The sequence below is a fragment of the Bufo bufo genome, chromosome 7 (genome assembly GCF_905171765.1).
Source record: "Bufo bufo chromosome 7, aBufBuf1.1, whole genome shotgun sequence".
Taxonomy (NCBI): domain Eukaryota; kingdom Metazoa; phylum Chordata; class Amphibia; order Anura; family Bufonidae; genus Bufo; species Bufo bufo.
The window spans coordinates 132622590-132637757 of record NC_053395.1 but is presented as its reverse complement, the minus strand read 5'-3'; the positions used below and the strand labels follow the sequence as shown (position 1 = coordinate 132637757).

General features: G+C 41.7%; 1 protein-coding gene across 1 annotated transcript in view; it reads left to right on the top strand.

The window, feature by feature from the left end:
- FASTKD2 (FAST kinase domains 2) overlaps positions 1-15168 on the top strand; it is an 87673-nt gene that overhangs the window by 51126 nt on the left and 21379 nt on the right. The window contains exons 5-8 of the mRNA XM_040441048.1: positions 3288-3411; positions 10633-10772; positions 12262-12434; positions 14674-14822. Of these exons, the coding sequence (XP_040296982.1) occupies positions 3288-3411; positions 10633-10772; positions 12262-12434; positions 14674-14822 (586 nt within the window). The remainder of the gene's footprint in view (positions 1-3287; positions 3412-10632; positions 10773-12261; positions 12435-14673; positions 14823-15168) is intronic.

Sequence of the window (15168 nt, the reverse complement as noted above, 5' to 3'; positions counted from 1 at the left end):
AAATTAAAATCACCCCTCTTTCCACAGAATAAGAATAAATGAAGAAAATATAGGGTCAAAATATGGCAATCAAAAGAATATATTTTTTCCAATGCTTTTATTTTTTTAAGTGCTAAAACACAAGAAAAACTATATTAATGTGGTATGACCAGAATTGCACTTTGTAGTGGACTACTGGTTACTGCAGTGCTGCTGCTGCTGCAACTGAAGTGATTACTGACCACACAGTTGATGGAGCTGTGTAGTTCTAGTCTAGCCCTAGCCCAACATTTGAGGATAGACCATGAATGTAAGAAATCCAGGAAAATCCATTTTAATGGTTAAATGTCCTTTTAACATTAATAATAACACCGCACAACAATGATTTTGCTACTGAGAGAAAAACATGTGATTTATACTAAAATGACCACGCTTATTCCAAATATGAACTTGGAATTTGCGTGACACGTCTAGATTTAAACCCCATTTTTTGAGTTTTAATTTTTCATTAACTGCCTTCCCATAGTCCTAACTTTTTTTTATTTTTCCATTCACATAGCCTTATGAGGGCTAATTTTTTTATGGGACAAGTTGTACTTTCTAATGGTACCATTTACGGTTGCACACCATGTAGTAGGAAGCTGGGAAAAAAATTCCAAATTGGGTAGAATTGGGAAAAAAATTGTTTTTTTTTTATCTGTGCACTATGCGGTAAAATTGACCAGTTATCTTCATTCTCCAGGTCAGTACGGTTACGACGATACCACACTAGTATAATTTTTCTTGCTTTTTAATACTGGAAAAAGAAGAGAAAAAAAAACTTTGAGGAAATTTTTATTTATTTTTTTATAACCATATTTTGACGCCTATAACTTCTTGTAGTTATGTGTACGGGGCTGTGTGAGGGCTCATTTTTTGCAGTACGGTCTGTTCTTTTCAGTGATACCAGTTTGAAGTGTGTGCGACTTTTTCATCACTTTTTATAAAAAAAATATTGGGTAGTTGAAGTGACAAAAAATGGCAACTTGCACTATACCAATGCAATGCTGCCATCTAGTGGCCTGTATTGGTATAGTCATCTAATAGGCACCGAAGCCTGCTTGAGGCTTCAGCCTATTAGATCAATGTAACAGGTTCCCCGATCTCAGCCGGGGAACGCTGTTACTGGAGCGGAAGTGCATGACTTCTGCTTCCGTACTGTTCAGATGCTATTTAAACTAGCAGAAACCCGGCGGTTATGGCGCCCGCTGCACGTGCGAGCGGGCGCCATGTTTGGGGACCGGACTTCCGCCATACATGTACGGTGGAGGTCCTTAAAGGGCTAAGTTATACATGCAAAGCTTATTCAGTTATAATATTAATGCATTATATTGGAGATATTCCAATGGACATGTCCAGATCTGTTCAGACGCACTCAGGCTGATGTCAGCAGTAAGTATATAAGGCAAGCTGGACAGATTTTGATAAAGTAATCTGTTATAGTGCTATCAGTTTTGAAACTTAAAGAGGACCTTTCACTACTCTACAAACTAAAAACTAACTATATCAGTGGGCAGAGCGGCGCCCAGGGGTCCCCCTGCACTTACTAGTATGTCTGGGCGCCGCTCCGTTCGCCTGGTATAGGCTCCGGTGTCTGCGCTCCCTCTGTTGTACTGGAGTGATTTCTTGTATGAGGCGTGTCTCTTGCTGCAGCGCTGGCCAATCGCAGCGCACAGCTCATAGGCTATGAGCTGTGCGCTGCGATTGGCCAGCGCTGCAGCAAGGGACACGTCTCATACAAGAAATCACTCCAGTACAACAGAGGGAGCGCAGACACCGGAGCCTATACCAGGCGAACGGAGCGGCGCCCAGACATACTAGTAAGTGCAGGGGGACCCCTGGGCGCCGCTCTGCCCACTGATATAGTTAATTTTTAGTTTGTAGAGTAGTGAAAGGTCCTCTTTAAGATGGATAAACGCAAATGTGTTAACAATCCAGACAATTTCTGCTACATATGTGGCAAATACACTACTTATGATCAGCGCAAGAATCTGACAAAGCGAGTGCATCTTGCAGCTTGGGATGCATTTGTGCTAGTAGTGCAGATCTTCCTTGGGAACAGACGAGCTGCAGACTTTGCTGAATTAGTAGACAACATGCTTACAGCATATGAACAACTTGGCTGCCGAATGTCATTGAAAGTGCATTTCTTACATTCCCATCTTGACTTTTTCCCACCCAATTTGGGACACGTAAAGTGACGAACATGGAGAGCGGTTCCATAAAGATATTTCTACAATGGAGAACAGGTATCAAGGCTGCTGGAATCTAAACATGATGGGGGGGACTACTGCTGGTTTTTGCAACGGGTATTCTGCCACAGATGTACGTTAGAGAAAATCCCCTGATTGGTTGTGAGTGATAACCCCTGTACAAGCAATGGTAGATAGCTGAACTCACTAATATCTCCAGATATAGGCACCAGTTGCATGTGATAATCCAGTGAGGAGAATACAATGGTAAAGCTTTGATAATTTATTGATTTGCCTTGAAAAACAAATGCAGGGAATCAGGGTCTGCTAGAGGATATTAGAGGTCAAAAAGAATTGCTCTCACCACCTTGAAGGTCTGCGACAAAGAGGAAGTACGAAGGACCTTACAGAGGATGTGATGTCACAAAAGAGGGAGGAGAGCAATGCAATGGATAATTTACATAACACACTATAAGATGCATTATAAGAATAACCACAGGGTGGCAGTGTTACACAACATAGTAAATGATAATATAATGCAAACACAGCAATTAGTAAAATAGAAGAATAAAGCTGGAACAGCACAACGGGAAAATATGACCGTTCACAAACGCAAAAGCAGATGCCTAAAGCACTTTTAACAGTACTGGGCCTTGCTCAAGTAAGCCTTTTAAACTGAAAAACGAGACTTTTTGAAATGTTGTTATTCCATTACATTTTCATACACTATTTACTAAGCAAACTTTGATGTAGATCAGGTAATTGTTTGAATAAAACTCGTTCTGTTCAAAATTATTCAATGCTTTCCAAGTGCTTAATTCATTTAGGCATACTTATGCATAGCAAAATTTCGTGACGTGTTACAACAATTCTGACTTCGGATTTGTAATCCGCACACTCGATTTAGTATAGGGCAAATGGTTTTTTCCCAGTAGCAGACGAAAAGTTTTTTTTGTTGCGTGGTGTAATTAAAGCTTTTTTTATTTTATTTATTTTTTATAATCTTGCTGCATCACTATACTATGGTGAAAACCTGTCCTCCATATTCTCTTTTAATATGTCCATGTTTTCTGGTAGGAGAAAGCTTTACAGATGGTTGACAAGTTCACAGTATCTCAGTGTCACAATATGTTCTCTGTTCTTGCTGGAATTAATCTGCATTCTGAGAGTCTTCTGGATTCTTGTAGCCACAAACTCATCGGTAAGTTCATTACAAGATAATTTGCTATTAAAATCTATCCATAGATTTCATGATTTTTCATATAATGATTTTTTTTGTAGCAATAAATGTTTTAGCCGTAGTAATGAAACGGATGCAACCATGTGACATGCTTGACTTTTTATTTATTTTTAAATGTACTGGATGTGGTTTAAAGTGTACCTAAACCTTCAGATAAGCTTTATTAAAACCTATTCTAAATATCATAGAAATCATGTTTGTAATGTACTTTTTTTCAAAATCTTTCTTGTGAAATCAGCGCCTATAGTTCATGTCTTTTGCACTTTGCAATCCACACACTTGTACATCGCGGACATGTCAGCGGTGTATGGGAGTATGGATTCCACCGGGGCTGCACTGAGCACTGTACAGGCAGGAGCACACATTACTGCTTCTGTCTGTACCAGCCTCGCTACTCTAAAGCCTAGCATAGATGTGCTATGTCAGGCTTTAGTGAGGCAGGCACAGGCGCTAAGAGGGATGTTCTATGTGAGCCCTGCGCTGCGCTCGCTGTGGCAAGCAGGCTTTTAGCAGAATGGAGCAAGCACAGGACAGGACAGGAGCTTACATAGCACATTGCAACCCCTGCCTGTACCTGCTCTACTAAAGCCTGACATAGCACATCTATGCTAGGCTTTAGAGGAGCGGGGCTGGTACAGGCAGAAGCAGTGATGCATGCTGCTGCCTGTACAACGCTCAGTGCAGCCTCGGTGGAATCGGTATTCGTACACAGCTGACAAGGGTACAGGTTACAATTATGATGAGCAGCATATGCAATATTCCTTATTCGCGATATTTCGCAAATTTATCCTAATATTCGCCATAAATTAGCAATTAAAGAATTCGTGATCTCCAGTCATTATTTTCTTAATTGCGAAAATCGGCAATGTAATATGCGCGTATTACCTGCGCAATACAGGCGTGGCTCACTTTTGCTACATTTTTCAAGCTGCTAGACACTAATCCCTATCACATCACAGTAATTCCTATTACACTACCTAACACCCTGCACTGGAACCTATCAGCTACACTATATCACTATCTAACCTACACTGACTATCTCCCTCTAACTATCTTTAATATATACAGTACAGACCAAAAGTTTGGACACACCTTCTCATTCAAAGAGTTTTCTTTATTTTCATGACTATGAAGGCATCAAAACTATGAATTAACACATGTGGAATTATATACATAACAAACAAGTGTGAAACAACTGAAAATATGTCATATTCTAGGTTCTTCAAAGTAGCCACCTTTTGCTTTGATTACTGCTTTGCACACTCTTGGCATTCTCTTGATGAGCTTCAAGAGGTAGTCACCTGAAATGGTCTTCCAACAGTGTTGAAGGAGTTCCCAGAGATGCTTAACACTTGTTGGCCCTTTTGCCTTCACTCTGCGGTCCAGCTCAGCCCAAACCATCTCGATTTGGTTCAGGTCCGGTGACTGTGGAGGCCCGGTCATCTGGCGCAGCACCCCATCACACTCCTTCATGGTCAAATTGAAAGTAAGGGCTATTTGACCATGAAGAAGAGTGATGGGGTGCTGCGCCAGATGACCTGGCCTCCACAGTCACCGGACCTGAACCCAATCGAGATGGTTTGGGGTGAGCTGGACCGCAGAGTGAAGGGCCAACAAGTGCTAAGCATCTCTGGGAACTCCTTCAACACTGTTGGAAGACCATTTCAGGTGACTACCTCTTGAATCTCATCAAGAGAATGCCAAGAGTGTGCAAAGCAGTAATCAAAGCAAAAGGTGGCTACTTTGAAGAACCTAGAATATGACATATTTTCAGTTGTTTCACACTTGTTTGTTATGTATATAATTCCACATGTGTTAATTCATAGTTTTGATGCCTTCATAGTCATGAAAATAAAGAAAACTCTTTGAATGAGAAGGTGTGTCCAAACTTTTGGTCTGTACTGTGTGTGTGTGTGTGTGTGTGTGTGTATATATATATATATATATATATATATATATATATATATATATATATATATATATATATACATACACACTGCTCAAAATGTAACTCTATATGTAATATATATATATATATATATATATATATATATATATATATATATATATATATATATATATATAAAAAAGCACTCTAGATTAGTGGAAAAACAAAAGTGGATGGTTTATTCACCCATCTAGCAGCAACGTTTCAGCTCTCTTATTGGAGCCTTTGTCTAGCTGAATAACATGTGCATAGTGGCATACATAAATAGTGCAAGCAATTTCATAACCACAAATCAATGATTAAACAATAAAGGGCAAGTGCATCAAGAATATAGCAATATTGAAAGTACAATTCATCTATCATCACTGTTATTGGGGCGCTGTGTAGGTCACTGTTATGGGGGCGCTGTGGAGGTCACTGTTATGGGCACTGAGTACAAGTGATAGGGCTTTCGCAGAACTGACATGCAGATGTGGCAAGCACATGGACGTCATCAGTGTGTTTTTTTATATCCGTATGTCTGTTTCTGTAAAGACAGAACATGTTCTATTCTGGTCTTCAAAATGAGGACCTCAAATCCATAGAACTCAGTGGGAGTGCAAAAAATGCGGATCGCAAAATGGATATGGTCGTGTGCATAAGGGTTTAGATACACAGCTCAGCAGGCAGCATCATACAAGATAGGATTAGATACACAGTTTAGCAGGCTGTATCATAGAAGATGGCATTAGATATACACTTCAGCAGGCAGTATCCTACAAGATGGGATTAGATACAGTTTATCAGGCTTTATCATAGAAGAGGGGATTAAATACACACTTCAGCAGGCAGTGTCGCACACAACAGGATGTGTATCAGGCACACATACAGGATAGGATTAGATACAGATGTGTTTGGATACGCTTGCTGATTCAAGCTGTTTTCACACTCTGGAGATGGTGAGGGAAGAGCCTGCAGACGGTCAGTGATGGGATTAGATACACAGCTCCGCAGGCTGTATCACACCGGATAGGATTAGATACACATGTGAGGGCAGAGCCTGTGGACAGTCAGTAATGGGATTTAGACACTGGGTGAGAAGTACTGTAGATTCCTGTCTGGGTGTAGAAAGATGGACACAGGAGTTGTAGTGGGTGTAGCTCCTGCCGACAGAGCAGTGTGGGGGGCGTGGTCAGCCTGTGACTCATCACTGTGCAGTGCAGCAAGGCTTGTGTATCAATAAAGTTATGTATTCAACAAAACAAGAAGGGGAGAAAGTAAACAGATCTGCCAGGATAGTCTGATGACTTCCAGGGGGGAAGGAAAGCTCAGACATGAAAAACAGGTATTGGGGGCATATGTATGCATGGTGAGGGGTGTTAGGAGCACATAAAAATTATTTTGATTTTGGGACCGGACAACCTCTTTAACCACCTCCGGACCGCTGTACGCAGATTCGCGTTCCGGAGGTGGCAGCCCTGCGCTCAGCGACGCATATACGCGTCATCTCGCGTGAGCCGGGATTTCCTGTGAACGCGCGCACACAGGCGCGCGCGCTCACAGGAACGGAAGGTAAGAGAGTTGATCTCCAGCCTGCCAGCGGCGATCGTTCGCTGGCAGGCTGGAGATGTGTTTTTTTTAACCCCTAACAGGTATATTAGACGCTGTTTTGATAACAGCGTCTAATATACCTGCTACCTGGTCCTCTGGTGGTCCCCTTTGTTTGGATCGACCACCAGAGGACACAGGTAGCTCAGTAAAGTCCCACCAAGCACCACTACACTACACTACACCCCCCGTCACTTATTAACCCCTTATTAGCCCCTGATCACCCCATATAGACTCCCTGATCACCCCCCTGTCATTGATTACACCCCTGTCATTGATCAACCCCCTGTAAAGCTCCATTCAGATGTCCGCATGATTTTTACGGATGCACTGATAGATGGATCGGATCCGCAAAACGCATCCGGACGTCTGAATGAAGCCTTACAGGGGCATGATCAATGACTGTGGTTATCACCCCATATAGACTCCCTGATCACCCCCCTGATCACCCCCCTGTCATTGATTACCCCCCTGTAAAGCTCCATTCAGATGTCCGCATGATTTTTACGGATCCACTGATAGATGGATCGGATCCGCAAAACGCATCCGGACGTCTGAATGAAGCCTTACAGGGGCGTGATCAATGACTGTGGTTATCACCCCATATAGACTCCCTGATCACACCCCTGTCATTGATCAACCCCCTGTAAAGCTCCATTCAGATGTCCGCATGATTTTTACGGATGCACTGATAGATGGATCGGATCCGCAAAACGCATCCGGACGTCTGAATGAAGCCTTACAGGGGCATGATCAATGACTGTGGTTATCACCCCATATAGACTCCCTGATCACCCCCCTGTCATTGATCACCCCCCCTGTCATTGATTACCCCCCTGTAAAGCTCCATTCAGATGTCCGCATGATTTTTACGGATGCACTGATAGATGGATCGGATCCGCAAAACGCATCCGGACGTCTGAATGAAGCCTTACACGGGCGTGATCAATGACTGTGGTTATCACCCCATATAAACTCCCTGATCACCCCCCTGTCATTGATCACCCCCCTGTCATTGATCACCCCCCCTGTCATTGATCACAGCCCTGTCATTGATCACCCCTCTGTAAGGCTCCATTCAGACATTTTTTTGGCCCAAGTTAGCGGAATTTATTTATTTTTTTTCTTACAAAGTCTCATATTCCACTAACTTGTGTCAAAAAATAAAATCTCACATGAACTCACCATACCCCTCACGGAATCCAAATGCGTAAAATTTTTTAGACATTTATATTCCAGACTTCTTCTCACGCTTTAGGGCCCCTAGAATGCCAGGGCAGTATAAATACCCCACATGTGACCCCATTTCGGAAAGAAGACACCCCCAGGTATTCCGTGAGGGGCATATTGAGTCCATGAAAGATTGAAATTTTTGTCCCAAGTTAGCGGAACGGGAGACTTTGTGAGAAAAAAAATAAAAAATATCAATTTCCGCTAACTTGTGCCAAAAAAAAAAAATTTCTATGAACTCGCCATGCCCCTCATTGAATACCTTGGGGTGTCTTCTTTCCAAAATGGGGTCACATGGTGGGTATTTATACTGCCCTGGCATTCTAGGGGCCCCAAAGCGTGAGAAGAAGTCTGGTATCCAAATGTCTAAAAATGCCCTCCTAAAATGAATTTGGGCCCCTTTGCGCATCTAGGCTGCAAAAAAGTGTCACACATGTGGTATCGCCGTACTCAGGAGAAGTTGGGGAATGTGTTTTGGGGTGTCATTTTACATATACCCATGCTGGGTGAGATAAATATCTTGGTCAAATGCCAACTTTGTATAAAAAAATGGGAAAAGTTGTCTTTTGCCAAGATATTTCTCTCACCCAGCATGGGTATATGTAAAATGACACCCCAAAACACATTCCCCAACGTCTCCTGAATACGGCGATACCACATGTGTGACACTTTTTTGCAGCCTAGGTGGGCAAAGGGGCCCACATTCCAAAGAGCACCTTTAGGATTTCACAGGTCATTTACCTACTTACCACACATTAGGGCCCCTGGAAAATGCCAGGGCAGTATAACTACCCCACAAGTGACCCCATTTTGGAAAGAAGACACCCCAAGGTATTCCGTGAGGGGCATGGCGAGTTCCTAGAATTTTTTATTTTTTGTCACAAGTTAGTGGAAAATGATGATTTTTTATTTTTTTATTTTTTTTCATACAAAGTCTCATATTCCACTAACTTGTGACAAAAAATAAAAACTTCCATGAACTCACTATGCCCATCAGCGAATACCTTGGGGTCTCTTCTTTCCAAAATGGGGTCACTTATGGGGTAGTTATACTGCCCTGGCATTCTAGGGGCCCAAATGTGTGGTAAGGAGTTTGAAATCAAATTCTGTAAAAAATGACGAGTGAAATCCGAAAGGTGCTCTTTGGAATATGGGCCCCTTTGCCCACCTAGGCTGCAAAAAAGTGTCACACATCTGGTATCTCCGTACTCAGGAGAAGGTGGGGAATGTGTTTTGGGGTGTCATTTTACATATACCCATGCTGGGTGAGAGAAATATCTTGGCAAAAGACAACTTTTCCCATTTTTTTTATACAAAGTTGGCATTTGACCAAGATATTTATCTCACCCAGCATGGGTATATGTAAAAAGACACCCCAAAACACATTCCCCACCTTCTCCTGAGTACGGAGATACCAGATGTGTGACACTTTTTTGCAGCCTAGGTGGGCAAAGGGGCCCATATTCCAAAGAGCACCTTTCGGATTTCACAGGTCATTTTTTACAGAATTTGATTTCAAACTCCTTACCACACATTTGGGCCCCTAGAATGCCAGGGCAGTATAACTACCCCACAAGTGACCCCATTTTGGAAAGAAGAGACCCCAAGGTATTCGCTGATGGGCATAGTGAGTTCATAGAACTTTTTATTTTTTGTCACAAGTTAGTGGAATATGAGACTTTGTAAGAAAAAAAAAAATCATCATTTTCCGCTAACTTGTGACAAAAAATAAAAAGTTCGATGAACTCACTATGCCCATCAGCGAATACCTTAGGGTGTGTACTTTCCGAAATGGGGTCATTTGTTGGGTGTTTGTACTGTCTGGGCATTGTAGAACCTCAGGAAACATGACAGGTGCTCAGAAAGTCAGAGCTGCTTCAAAAAGCGGAAATTCACATTTTTGTACCATAGTTTGTAAACGCTATAACTTTTACCCAAACCATTTTTATTTTTTACCCAAACATTTTTTTTTTATCAAAGACATGTAGAACAATAAATTTAGAGCAAAATTTATATATGGATGTCGTTTTTTTTGCAAAATTTTACAACTGAAAGTGAAAAATGTCATTTTTTTGCAAAAAAATCGTTAAATTTCGATTAATAACAAAAAAAGTAAAAATGTCAGCAGCAATGAAATACCACCAAATGAAAGCTCTATTAGTGAGAAGAAAAGGAGGTAAAATTCATTTGGGTGGTAAGTTGCATGACCGAGCAATAAACGGTGAAAGTAGTGTAGGTCAGAAGTGTAAAAAGTGGCCTGGTCATTAAGGGTGTTTAAGCACTGGGGGCTGAGGTGGTTAACTGGGTACTCAATCACCGATTTAAGTGGAAGAGATGGACATACAGATGTACTTGGGAGTATACTGCAGTTTTCTACCCCTTTTATTCATTATGCAAAACCTTTCTTTTTACTTTAGATTGCTTGGATGAGCTTTCCTGTAAAAAAATAATTTCCCTGACCAGTTGCTGCTCTAAACTGTTATATTTTAATGAACAACTGTTGTCTGCAATTGGAGAGAATATAAAGAACAACATCTATATGTGGGATATGTGGCAGGTAAGATCTACAGCATCACCCGCAAACAAATGCATTAAACTTTTCCTTCTTCAAGACAATTGTTTTACAAAGTGTTCTTTATATAATGCTAGCTGAAGTGGAGGATTGTGTCTGCTGTGATTTGTTTGTATATCCACCCGTATGCGGTCATTTTAAATTTTAGTTGCTCCCCATATCATACTGCTAATAATAATGAAGTTTTACACTCCTTCATGGTAAACAGTTACCCTCATCTCGGCATAATTTAATTGTTCATTACTGCTCCCCCGGGTTAGTAGGCAGTACGAAGCAATTGCATTTAGTGACCAGCATGTGGGGCTGTCATAGACATAGCAATGCCCTGCTTGCATTAAATGCAAGGTCCCAATTCCACTATGTATATTGTTCCATTATTGTATCGGGAATAACACTTCTCAGGGACCCTGACATCTATGTTTAATATTTGTATCTTAAGCATTGACACTGTATCCAGCTACGTGTATGCTATCCACTCACCACCCAGAATAGTTACTCCTCCCCAGGTAGCAAGAGATCTGTATTCCACCTGGATGTCACACTCATGTTCAGCGCTACCGCTTCTCCAGCCCCTGCAGCGGAAAACAAACCCCTTCACCGAGCAGTGATCAGGGCCTACCCCAGATTCAGGAATGGAAAGTCTCCCCCCCACACACACCCATTTATTAAAATGATTGATGAAAATACCCCTGTAAAGTAAATATCTTCTTCAGTGAAGATGAGAATACCCCTGAAAATTATAGCTCCCCCCTCCTTGGTGAAGATGACAATACTCCTTTAAAGTATACCCCCTTCCTCCTTTGGTGAAGATGAGAACAACCCTGTAAAGTAAAGCTCTCCTTTGGTGAAGATGAGAACACCCCCGTAAAGTAAAGCTCTCCTTTGGTGAAGATGAGAACACCCCCGTAAAGTAAAGCTCTCCTTTGGTGAAGATGAGAACACCCCCGTAAAGTAAAGCTCTCCTTTGGTGAAGATGAGAACACCCCCGTAAAGTAAAGCTCTCCTTTGGTGAAGATGAGAACACCCCGTAAAGTAAAGCTCTCCTTTGGTGAAGATGAGAACACCCCCGTAAAGTAAAGCTCTCCTTTGGTGAAGATGAGAACACCCCCGTAAAGTAAAGCTCTCCTTTGGTGAAGATGAGAACACCCCGTAAAGTAAAGCTCTCCTTTGGTGAAGATGAGAACACCCCCGTAAAGTAAAGCTCTCCTTTGGTGAAGATGAGAACACCCCGTAAAGTAAAGCTCTCCTTTGGTGAAGATGAGAACACCCCCGTAAAGTAAAGCTCTCCTTTGGTGAAGATGAGAACACCCCCGTAAAGTAAAGCTCTCCTTTGGAGAAGATGAGAATCCCCTTTAAAGCTCCCTTCTGGTTAACCTTGTTTTGCATGTTGGGATTGGCCGATACAAGTATTATTACCCAAACACTGTAGACACTGATAGAAAAGTAATACTTAGGTTGTGTCCTCTCCACACAGATCTCCTTGGTTCTCACAAGTATGGCATTCCTCCGCTTCCGATGTGTTCCACTACTGGATTACTTTGCTGATAAAATAATGCAGGAGTCTAAATCACTGACAGGAAGCTATTTAGTAAAAGTGGCCAAGATTTATTCCATTGTAAACCACTTGCCGGAGGGCAAGGAAGACAAGTAAGTATAATGTTTATACCCATAGAACAGTGTGCCCGTATCTCTTCTCTATGCAGTCCACCCCATTTGATTAATTTTACCGTAGACTGAAAACAAGGCCAGGTGTTGACATAAGTCTGAAGCTTACCCACGTTCTCCAGTACATTTAGTAACAGTGGAGCAGAAGGCTGATAAATGTGGTATCCAGCCTGAACACAGTGGGCAGATTTATACAAAGTCGTCTTCTGCCCATACCAGTCACCGCACAGCTTTCATTTCTTACCAGCACATTACAGTGGGTGACCGTTTTTGTTTTAGGCTGTTTTATAAATTGTAAATGGTGCCAAAATTTGGTGCTTATTATGGCATAATTTGGTGCATCGAATTGTATAAAGCTCTACTGTTCCTAGTTTGCTAAAGGACATGGCTAAGGGACATGTTTGCACAATTGTGGCATAAAATTTAGTTCCAAAGTAAGTCAACTAATAGTTTGTAAAAAGGTGTCTAGCCATGTGCCCAATTTATCATCCAACCTGAGCGACTGTCATTAATGTGGTGCAGGTCTAAGAAAATATACTACTAATCCTTTAGATGATGTCAACTTAAAGTTACAGCTGTGATATAGCAGCAGGCTTAGTTCATGTGACCATTTGCAAATTCATGTCACTTCTGTGATCGTTTTGGTCATCTGTAACCCTGTCTAGTCTGATAAGTGACAGTAAAAGTGCCTGGCGGCCACTCTTCTCCCCTTATAGAATTAAGGCTACTTTCACACTGGCGTTTTGGTTTCCGTTTGTGAGATCCGTTCAGGGCTCTCACTAGCGGTCCAAAACGGATCAGTTCTGCCCTTAATGCATTCTGAATGGTTAAGGATCCGCTCAGAATGCATCAGTTTGCCTCCGTTCCGTCTCCATTCCGCTTTGGAGGCGGACACCAAAACGCTGCTTGCAGCGTCTTGGTGTCCGTCTGATGAAACTGAGCCAAACAGATCCGTTCTGGCACACAATGTAAGTCAATGGGGACTGATCCGTTTTCATTGACACAATCTGGCACAATAGAAAACGGATCCGTCCTCCATTGAGTTTCCATGGTGTTCAAGACGGATCCGTCTTGGCTATGTTAAAGATAATGCAAACAGATCCGTTCTGAACAGATGCGTGCGGTTGTATTATCTGAACGAATCCGTCGGTGCAGATCCATGACTGATCCGCACCAAACGCGAGTGTGAAAGTAGCCTAAGACACCCTGCACAGGGATCACAGTACGCTGTCCACTGTGTCCTAGGTATCTCCTTGGAGAGGGTTAGGGACATAGACAAAATAGACTGGAAGGTGTATTGCAGAGAGAAAAAGCACATACATGGAATTAACTGGGTATCATGATTTTCGATTCCTAAGGTATTTTCTACAGCTGACCATCCGTTTTCTTCTTTCTACCTCTTTTTCATGCTCTAATTTACTTTTATCATTTTATTAATCTGTTACAGCTCTGTCCTGTTATTAGATGATTGGGTTGAAATGTTTTAAATTCTCTGTATCAAGGTGGATTCACAGAGTTTTGTGGCGTTTCTTGAAGCTTTTTTTCAAGTCTGTAGGAAATATGATGCATTTTTTTTGCTAGTGGTGTATTTTCAAGTTGTGTGTGTGTTTTGTGTGCATAACATGTTGAAGCAATGGTGTTTTATCTTTTTTATTTGGCATTTTTCCACCACCTTCTTTTTTCATCTAAAAAGAAAACACAATTTACACATTTGTTAACACAAAAACACCTGCGCTGTGAACTCCGGCTTTCTGTTCTGGCGGCGGAACAGTCCGCCGGAGTTCACCATATCCAGCATATATGTTGGCATTTGATCAGACAAAAAAATACTACATGCTGCATTTTTTGTCTGGCTAAAAGCCGGCATATTTGCCGGGAAGTATCCGGTTGCCATTATAGTGAATGGGAATGCAGAAGTGCGCAGTGGCATTTGGTTTGGCTGGATAGAAAAAAGCATAAATATGCATGATATGCAAAAAATGCATGCGGCTTTATTGGTGCTTTTTAAAGAGGTAAATAAATTGGTAAACAAAATTTGTGTGTGAAGGCGGCTTAATCTAGTTTTACTGAGCTGAAGTACCTGGCACTAGCGCACATATTCTGCTGAGCCAAAAAGGCTTGTCAATGAGTGTCATTCGATAGCTTATACAGCATATGTGACCATCATAAGACTTGTGAAATTAGAGCCCAAACCCATATGACCTGCTTGTCTGTGTTCTAGGTTCCTGAAGACATTAAACAAGGCACTGGACTTACATATGGATAGTATGAATAAAAAAGAGCTTCTGAGAACCTTTTACAACCTTTGTCTACTTGGATTGGTTTCTTCATCTGCTATGAACAAGTTCCTAGAAGACCAGAGCTTGCCGGGTGAGTTGGTGCACCAGTTCATACATGCTGCACAGAACTTGGCCTCTGCAGGCTGACTAATGTAATAGGTTTACTTCTCGTTTCATTCAAATGAGCAGTGCATGCTTTAACCCTTTACCTTACAAAGACCTATGTCACACACTCTTCCAGGGTTGTAGAGATGACAGACTTCATATTTTTGTCTTGAATCAGTATCCATTTGGCACTATCATGGTACTTTACTTAGTATCGAAGTAAGAATTCTGGTGTCATGACATCCCTAGTCACACTAACCAATTTTTCTTGGCAAGAACAGATTTGCCAGGCTGTGTGTGCCACATAATGCAGTGCAGTCTGCAGGCAGCAT